The sequence below is a fragment of the Trichosurus vulpecula genome, chromosome 2 (genome assembly GCF_011100635.1).
Source record: "Trichosurus vulpecula isolate mTriVul1 chromosome 2, mTriVul1.pri, whole genome shotgun sequence".
NCBI lineage: Eukaryota > Metazoa > Chordata > Mammalia > Diprotodontia > Phalangeridae > Trichosurus > Trichosurus vulpecula.
Genome location: NC_050574.1, coordinates 180,851,112 through 180,861,011, shown reverse-complemented (window position 1 = coordinate 180,861,011; position 9,900 = coordinate 180,851,112). Strand labels below are relative to the sequence as shown.

Below are 9,900 nucleotides of genomic sequence, written 5' to 3'. Positions count from 1 at the left end.
CTGGTTGGGAGCAGGGAGAGACAGAGCCCAGACAAATCCAACTGCCAAGAATTGTTAAGGAATTGTACATTCCTACACAAGAAAAGAAAGAGGGATCTCAATATTCTCACTCCCAAGAACAGCAACCAAAAAAAAATCAAATGGGATGAGATTAAAAAGATGCTAATAAATAAATGAGAAACTACTTTCAAGTGATGAAATTAGAAGCAAAATGGAAAGCTCTTTCTCTGAGTTGCTAACTCCAATATTCAAAAAATGGAAAATTTGAACTTGAACTCCCCCTTAAAAAGGTTTTTTTTTATTAGTTTTAATTCACTTGGACAAATCATGGACTCATGGTGAACAAAGCTTCTCTGGGGAAGGAGAAAATGTCTAAGTATGTATCTCAAGCTGGAGAGCTTCCACTGTCTACTGAAACAGCAAGGAAACTTTCGCTCCCAGCATTTTACTCTTCCCCTGTGGCTTTCAACCTGATATCCAACCCTGGCTGGAGATCAGGCACTCACTACCTGGTGACTGCATGGTCTTTATGCCTCTTTAGAGACAGGAAAAAAACACATATTAACGTATTAGGACAGACAAAAAAATTGAGAAAATATAGATTTTTATTTTCTTGGTATATAATCACTACCGCCTTGCCCCAGATATCATATTTAAGACTTAGTAAGAACACTTGAACAGGCAGGAATGACTTAACTTGCTGAAAGAAAAGGAAACCTGCTTAACCAATGTTTACATTTTTTTCAACTGCTCTTACCAAGCCTTCAGAGGCTAGAGGGGAGGGAGGAAATGATGCTCCTACTACAGCTGCTGGGAACCTTGTTTGATGTCTGTTCAGAGAAATAGTCAGGAGGCATTTGTCCCTATAATTCCTCATCAATCCCAATTTAACAGCAAAATATGAGCTTAAAGAGGAGAAAATTTCTTTGGATAGAGATGGTGTATATAATACATAAGTATGTGTGCATGCGAATATATACATATATAACATAAAAAAACAAAACTGCATGCATTCATGAGTTACTTGGAATTGTCTTTTCTTGTCACCTGCAATATCTCTCTCGCTGAGATTTGCTTATTAGACTATTTAGCAAATCACCAGGTATAGCTGATCTAAATCTAGCATATAACCAAGATCAAAAGATGCAGCAAACTAACTATAATTTCTCCTTTTTCCATTCACCTCTCCACATTCACACACACACACACACACACACACACACACACACACACACGCACGCACGCACACCGTCAAAAGCACATGCACATAGGATTCTTTTGGTTCCAAGTACCATCTTGGAAAGCTGTCTCTTCGAATTTGCAGAAAAGAAAAAAATATCTTAATGTGTTTGCTTCCCATCCCCTCCTCCATACCCTCAACACACGCACAACAGCTGTAAGCGCAAGGAGAATATTTTTTTTTCCAAATTCCAGTGGTTCATGTAGGCACAGTCATCTGAAGCAGCTCTAAAATGGACATCAAGTAAAAAATACCATTTTTCAAAAGTCTGTAATTATGTATTTACACAAATTACATAATTGTGTATGTATTTACATACAATTACAGATTATCAGGTAGATAACATGAAGTCAATGTTTAGTGTTCATGAGAAGGGGTGTCATAGAGTGACAAAGCTGTCCATTTCTCTATAAAACAGGCCCAGGCAGGGTAAGCACCCACATAACTCTGACCTGCTCATGTCCTTCAACACCACTTGGGAAGGTTCACATGAGAGATGAAAGGATAGGTGAGTTGGTCCATGCCCATTCAGTCTTTGACTAAGGTGCAAGTTGGCACCAACACACCAAATGGTTTGGTGGCATGAGCATCTGTCTATGAAAAAGCGAACAGCTCCTTCCATAAAGGTTAAGAGCTGCCATCAATTAGACCTTTGGTCACTAGTGACATGAGATGGGTATGAATCAACAAGCTAGAGATGAAACACTCCATAGCCCAGCAATACAATGCCCATGCCAAAACCCTGAGCCAGCAAAACCCCCCTCCCAATAACACCTATTTACATAAATCACATAAGTCAGCACTTATTTATTTACACACCATTATGGAGATTTGAATAATCCATTACAATTTATTGTATCACTTGCCAAAAGCACATAACATTTTACTTGTTTTTCTTTCTCTTTAAAAAGAGACCAGAACAAAATGAACTCCCAAAGTACACATCAAAGTAGCATTCTTGCATGAACTAACTCATAGGCATCTTAGCCTTTTCCATGAATCTCTTTGTGGTTGGGTTTTGTTTTCTTTGAGGCTGGCTATCTGACTTCTAATGCTACTTTAATGAGGCTTTTAGCAATTGACTGAAACGAACTTCTTCAGTGCTGAACGTCATATCTTCTACATCTCAGAAATTTGGTTTTCTCGTGAGCAGATACTTAATACTTTCCATCAAAAGAATCAAATATTTTATGGAAAACTAAAGCCTGAATATGTGCATATTTCAATAGCAGTGAAGGGTTCAAAAATAAATAAGAATCTTACTTGTTGGACTTAAATGCAAGTTACTATTTAGACATATAACTAATCCTAAAACAAGGGAATAGGCAATTCTAACCTCCACCTTAAATCAACTCATTATTATCACTTCTGCCCACTCCCTCCCCCCAAAAAATTTCCTATTTAATACCACATTACTAGATTTAATTTTTCATAATGCAACTCATGAAGAGGGCATTGCTACCTACTCCAACTTAAGGACCTCAGAATACAAGCTCAGGACACTGAGACATGTAGTGATGTTTCCTACCTGCTTTAAATTTGCCAGTGCCATATCTTTGTCCTACATAATGTGCATCAGAGCAAAACAAAGTGGGAATATTAAATTAAAAGTAGTTCAGGAATATGAATCTCCAAACATTTTTTTAACTGTCACTCTCAATTTCCCATCATAACTGGCTAGAAAGGGCTAGCTGTGGTGTGGGAATTTGTTATAAATTCCTTTTTTCTTAAATATTGCTTTAAGAATTTGGCTCTATTTTCCTTAGTATATAGTAAGAAATATTCTCCCTTGCCCAAGGGCAAGTTCCAAAACTATTGCTACTAAAGAAATATGTATTCCTATGCTTGACAGCATAAAACATTATAAAAAGTCTTGTAAAAGATATTATATATTGTAACCTCCCCCTTAAAAAAAACTTGAGCGCTTGTGAAGACCATTTTAAAAAACAAAACACAACCAACAAGTATAATGCTTTCCCCCTCATTGTCATTATCAATAAAGATTTATTAGTTTCATTTTGCAAGTTTTACTTTAAGAAGGGTGCTAGTATAATGTATGATGACAGTTCACACTGAAAGCAGTTTTCCATAGAAGATGTTACAATGACCCCTAAGGAACTTTTATCGTTTCATAGTAGATAGCCAAGTGAACAAATAAAAAGTGTTTACAAGAGTGATCCTATTAACCTGATTCTTGCCTCTTGAAAATAATTCTGTGCTATGTAAGCTTTTTCTTTCTTTTTTCCTTTTTTTGAGAACCTTAAATTAGTACAATGGTGATGTTAGTCCTGCTGTTCTGGAAATCTGCTAAAAATAAAAAGCATATTTATTGTTTAGCTTTGGTATAATTTGCAATAGGTTTAAACAAGTAGAATATATACCAACCCTTATACTTTTCCACAACTGTGAAGTTACAATGATGGAATAAGCCACTTAATCAGAGAGGAAATATTACAGACACAGAATAAGAGTTTGAGACCCAGTTTGATCTTTAATCCTCTGGGGGGTAAGCTATGAAACAAGCAGTCTGAAGAGTGAATACTCAGGGTCATGAGTGGTGTGCATACTTGTACAATAATACGGGCACAAAAGAGATTGTCGCCTTTCAGTACATTAGGGTCACTAGAATTTCTCGTATCCATGCACCTTTATAGTTACTGCATGAATTTACCACAGGTTCGTAGCGGACTTTGCCATTTAATGCTTACATAGCCTAAAGCTTCCAAAATGCCTATCTGGCCTGTACATATTTCATTAAAAATAAACTCTATATAATAAATAAATATATAAAATAAATAAAATGTTGCCTTTGGAATTTCTATAAATAAATTTAACTTTTTATTTTTTTTTTACTAAGAGGTCTTTGCTTTAAGCTCACTGGGATGATACCAGCAAGCAATTAAACTGAAAAGTCTTTTTTTTTTTAAGTAAGACTGCACCCTCCATGCCTTTGTCAATGCAGCGTACCCTTGAGCAGGCCACCAGCCAGAAATCCTGATGAGTCGAAGTATGGCAGCTATGCTGATATATGATGAAATACAACTGTTCAAAAATTTAAAAGCGTGTCTATTTCCCAGCATGCATCAGGCCTTTTTCCTCTTTGCTTTCACTTCTAGCTTCCATCTCCCCCTCTCACACCCATTCACTCATGCACTCATATTCTCTCTCTCTCTCTTTCTCTCTCTCTCTCACTCTCACTCTCACACTCTCTCTTTCGTAATAAATCAAGCGAGTGGGCATAGGCTCTCCTCCAGGAGGACAAACCTTTAAGTGCAGAACAAAATCAGCATGTTCCATCCAAGCCTCCATCATACATTATGCATGCGACAAAGTTTGGCAACAGTGGAGCTGATATGATGACACAGCTAATCAATAAGAACCCACCGCATGAAACCTTTATAGTGGTTACTTTTTAAGGGCTCAAGTGAAGGAATTGTCTTTGTCAACTTTGGCTTAAAATATCCTTATATAGTTCAGGTACTTTCTCAGGGTCCACTGGTCTAGGTAAAAAATGTGTAAATTTTTGATGCCGTTTAGTCCTAGTCCCTTCTCTTGGAGTCCCATCTTTATTTAATGCAACGTAATATCGTCTTCCAGTGTCCACGTGTTTGTATAGATTCGATGAGTATGTATTATACCAATTTTCTTCAAACTGCTCTCTGAATACACATTCTTGGGTTAATTTTTCCTGTGAAGACAAAACAGAAATAAAATACTTTACTAAAAATAATCAACTTTCAGTGACATTTAAAACAATCCTACAGCATGGTATGATCTTGATAAAGAGATGCTTTTTAAAAAAAAAACTATTTTTGCAAATTTCTCAACCATAAAAATTCAGCCCCATTCTTATTTCCCATTTTAATGGCTTACTTAACAAAAAAAAAAAGAATTAAAATAGCCTTAGAATTTTGTTTTGTTTTCTGTTTAAACTGTGGACAGTCTTCCAAGAACAGTAATTTTTCAGCTTCCAAATCAATTTAACCCACATGCCAATCACTTGAGTGAGTCATGAAGTACAGAGGATAATGAGAGACAATGGAAAGTGATTAACCAAGCTTTCTCCTTTTTACTACGGACAATTAAAAGGGTGACTATACAGGCTGGGAAAGTGAAAATTACCCAGCTAATGTCAAAAGTTCAGGTAAATGCTTTATTTTTTAAATGTTTTCTGTAAAGTGCTTCTTGTGTAGCAGTAACCCTGATGGGCAGTGATCTCCATGTGGAGAACCAACACTAGCCCTGGTGCCAAGCATTTTCAATCCTCCTACACAGGTAATTCCATTCATTCTCCTGAGGGATTGGGGAGGGGGAAAACAATTTCACCTCCTTCTTCCTTAAGGCTGACCAGCATGAAAGATTCAGCTGACAAATGTGTACCCTCTCAATATGTATGGAAGGAGCGGCCAAGAGAAGAAAAGAGTATATTTACAGACTCTCTAAAGGGCATATAGCTGCAGTATTCCATTGGGCCAAACATTTACTGCAGAATCACTAACGAATGGTCCACCCCTCTCCTAAAAGTCACGCAGCCAGCACGAACTGCAACGATAGCAGGCCTAAGTAGGGTATTATAGGATCGTAGATTTGGTGCTGGAAGGGTCTTTAGAACCATTAAGTCCATCTTCCTCATTTTTCAGATGGGAAAACTGAGGCACAAAGAGGTTAAGTAACTTGCGTAGGGTCATACAAGTAGTACATGACAGGTTATCAATTCAAGTTTTCCTGACTCCATCTAGAACTCTATCCACTAGGCCACCTATCTGCCTTTATATGAGGATACCCAAAGCATCACTGCATGCCTCTTTTTTTGCTGACCCCTAGAAAAACACAGCCTTAGGATTAGGGATGTTGTTTCTTCATTATTATTAATATGTAGACATATTGAGTAAGTAGAATTATGCTGGATGCTTTGAGGAAAAGGTACCAAATGCACTTAAAGTGACCTGTACTACCTATTTGCAGCTTCACAAAGAAATAATAAAATAAACAATATACGTAAGTATAACCAAACAGGCGACAACAACAAAAAAAGATTAGATGCTGATTTCTTCCATTTACACAATTCTGTCCCAGGACTTAGTGGATGAATTATATGCAGTACTAAATTCTGGTCATCCATTACACACCCTCAATGGAAGACTGTCAGCAATGGAGCCAACTACCCAGCTTAACTGAAGCATCTGAGCTTCCTGAGGGAGGGAAGAAGTAGGGAAGTTTGCAAGAGCCAAGAGAACAAAACCAGCAATATGACCTCAGTTAACACTTCCCCTTAGAGCCCAGAGTCCTATACCCAACAGTCCGGGAATCACAATATCCCCCAGACCATCAGTTCTACTTCTAGCTCAGCCCCCTTAAGCTATCATTTAGAGAAGCAACCATAGAGGAGAAAGAGCCCCTAATATCCCCACCACCACTAACATCAATCATCAACCACCACCAATGTGCAGGTAATTCCATAGACCCTAGGAATAGTTCTCCACAGACACCAAGACACTGATCCTACTTCCAGCCCATTTCCCAAGCTTTCATAAAGGGGAACAACCCTTGTGGAGATTTGACCTAGCTACTTTTTCTGCAGATGCTCCAGCCTCCACCTTCTCAGTAACTACAGCTACTGAAGAGTAAAAGAAAGTTCTCACTACAAAGTCCTTGGCATATCAAATGGTTCAACCTCAGAAACAGATATCAGTATAAATGACAATAAAAAATTACTATCCACTTTGCCACTGTACTCTGTGGGTCACTGTGTCTTTCCACCTTACTTGCAGCTGAAACTTCCTGTATGTGTTGTCTTCCCCAATTAGAATTCGAGTTCCTTGAGAGTGGGGACTATCTTGTTTTTCTGTTTGTAACCCCAATGCTTATTAGCATGGTACTTTGCATATAGTAAGTGCTTAACAAATACTTTTTCCTCTGATTCTGAACTCAATGATCTTTCTATCATGTCATGCTCAAAGACATGGTTTAAATTCCAGGAACCCAAGAAAAAAATTGCAAGGGGATTACCCCTCCATGCTTCTATATACACCCAAAGAAATACCCTCAGAGTGCAACTTTGTGGGATTACTGCTTTCATCAATTCCCAAGGCCTGTAAAGTCTTCTTAGCTTACAGCTATGTTGATGTTTAAACTACTTCTCTTTTTACCAGTGCCTCCACCCAAAGATCTAGGTGTCATTACCCATGTTGATTTCTTCATGAGTTTTTCAAAGTATAGTAAAGTAGGAAAGTTTTAGCCATTTTAGCTATGTGGTTTCTAGTGTGTATATTTATCTCAAACAACAAAGCAGAACTAGTGTCTTCAAGTGTTGGCCCAGCCAGTCCTTGTCCGTTCTTGGTGTGGCTTGTTTCAATTAAATCTCTATCTTTAGTTGGACTGGAAGAGTCCTAGTGGTAGAGTTCAGTCCTGTTATATGTCCATACAAGCATATTTATCTGCTTCAGCTCTTTGAGTAAGCAAAAGAAACCCAATGCACCATGAGGAGCTAGTAATCTCAAAAGCTACCTTTCCAAATAATCAAGAAGAACTCAATAGGTTAGAATTGTTTTATCTCACTGAACAGAAGAAATTTTGCCAAAAGTATAGGAAAACCATGAAGAAAGGAGCAATCAGGTATCAGGTCAGAAGAAAAGGCTAGGTAATCCTGAGGTTAGGTTGTGAATACACAAGCAAAATGAGACCAAAATCTGAAACCAAGGAATTACCTACAATAGATCAATAAAGAGTGTCAACTAGATAACAGACAATGACAAATTAATTTTACTCAATTGCAAGTTTAAGGTATGAATTATGTGAATAATTATCTAAGTTTTCCCCCTTTCCTCTTCTCATGTAGACTAGGCCCAGATATATTATGGCAGTCAATATGGAAAAACACCCCCACACACACATTATAAAATGTCAATCCAATTATACAAATGTCTACTTCATAAATATTGGTTAAAATTTTACTTTCCCATTTGATGTATTTGGAAATTTTTAGTTTAATCTTCCCTTCAACCTTCAGCAGAGTACAAGGAAAGTACACAGCTTGTACACGGAGGGTCCCATTCAAGTTAATCCCACTATGGAAAGTATACAGCTGGGTGTACACTTGGGAATAGTTTCCACGTCATCTGCCTCTGCACAAGGGGCAGATAATTTCCTCACCAACACACCCAGCTGAACCCAGAGAGGGCATCCCTCTGTGGATATACAACAGCCCACTCTCCTCCTGGGGTGGCAAAAAAGTAGGCTGAATGTGTTTTCTCTTTCATTTGTATTAAAACTGACAGAACAAAAATAGTGTGTTAAACATATTAGTAGCTATCTTTAGGCTATACCTCCATCTGTGTAATGAATATTTTCCTCACATTAAAGATTATTCCTGGCTAAAAATCACTAGTTTGGGTTTACTGCAATTAAATAAATTTTAAAAACTTAAAACTAAAAGCTATGTTGCATTCTTTAATTACAAAAACAGACACTGAGTGGTATTATACACTGAGTCTGCAGTTCCACAGGGGACATGAAACTAATCCAAATGAAGTTTTCCTTTTCTCTGTGGGAAATCAAATCACCTGACAAGCACTGCAGAATCCATCCTATTAAAAATAGAACTATTCCTAAAATGTCACATTTTCTTATTTCTTGGATCCACTCACTATTCAATATTTTCTCTATATTTCATATATTTCTCAAACAGTAGTCTTTTGATTATAAGGGGCAGAATGCCTATATACAATACACACATATACATATATGTCATATATCATAGATTCCTAATGCTAAAAGGTATCTCATAGGTTGGTCATCTAGGCCAGGGGTTCTTAACCTTCTTTATGTCATAAACACCTCTGGCAGTCTGGTAAAACCAATGGGCCCCTTCTCAGAATCAGAATCATGGTTTGTTGGAGGCAAGAGGGCTGATTCATAATTGAAGGAAATGCTAGATTTGAGTTAGAGGTTAGTGGAAATAGAGATGTAATTTTTTTCCCCATTCAGGTTTGTGTGGGCCCCCTGAAATCTATCCATAGCCATGGACTCCAGATTAAGAATATTATTGTGCGCTGTGTGTGTGTGTGTGTGTGTGTGGACACACACAAATATGTATATGTATGTAAATATCTACAAATATAATATGTATGCAAATATATATATATATATAAATATACATTCCTATTACTACCTACTACCACTAAAGGTGATTTTCCTAAATTGAAAATAAAATCACTTAATTAAATATAAACATACATTTGTTTCTATTTTTACCCATAACTATAATATAATTATCTCTCCAACAGAGGGGTTGGAGACAACCACATTGTTATGACTTGGACCTCTGGGTTTTGCATGTGTTTGTTGTTGCTGTTACTTTTCAGAAAACACTGTGACAGTTCTTAATCTTCTCTCCCAAAGATCCACTAGCTTATACTGAAAGGTTAAAAAAATGAGACAAGAGGAAATAACTTGGACCTTCCTTAAATAGAACTACATGCTATAACAGAATATACTGTAGGAATCTCAAGGGTAAGTTCCAAAAGCCCTGTTTCCCCTACTATCTCCCCTCCCCCTCAAAATGTGAAAAATGCAAATCTTTTTGGGCAAAGAAAGGAGTCAATGACAAAAAACAAGGAGTAGAAATAGTACTAGAGGAAATGTCATAACTTGAGCTCTAG

At 37.2% G+C, this 9,900-nt stretch overlaps 1 protein-coding gene across 1 annotated transcript in view; it reads right to left on the bottom strand.

Annotated features, from left to right (window-relative positions):
- Nucleotides 1–4,682: 4,682 nt before the first annotated feature.
- The window catches only part of FGF9 (fibroblast growth factor 9), a 37,699-nt gene continuing 32,481 nt past the window's right edge, over nt 4,683–9,900 (bottom strand). The window contains exon 3 of the mRNA XM_036746858.1: nt 4,683–4,928. Within this exon, the coding sequence (XP_036602753.1) occupies nt 4,683–4,928 (246 nt within the window). The remainder of the gene's footprint in view (nt 4,929–9,900) is intronic.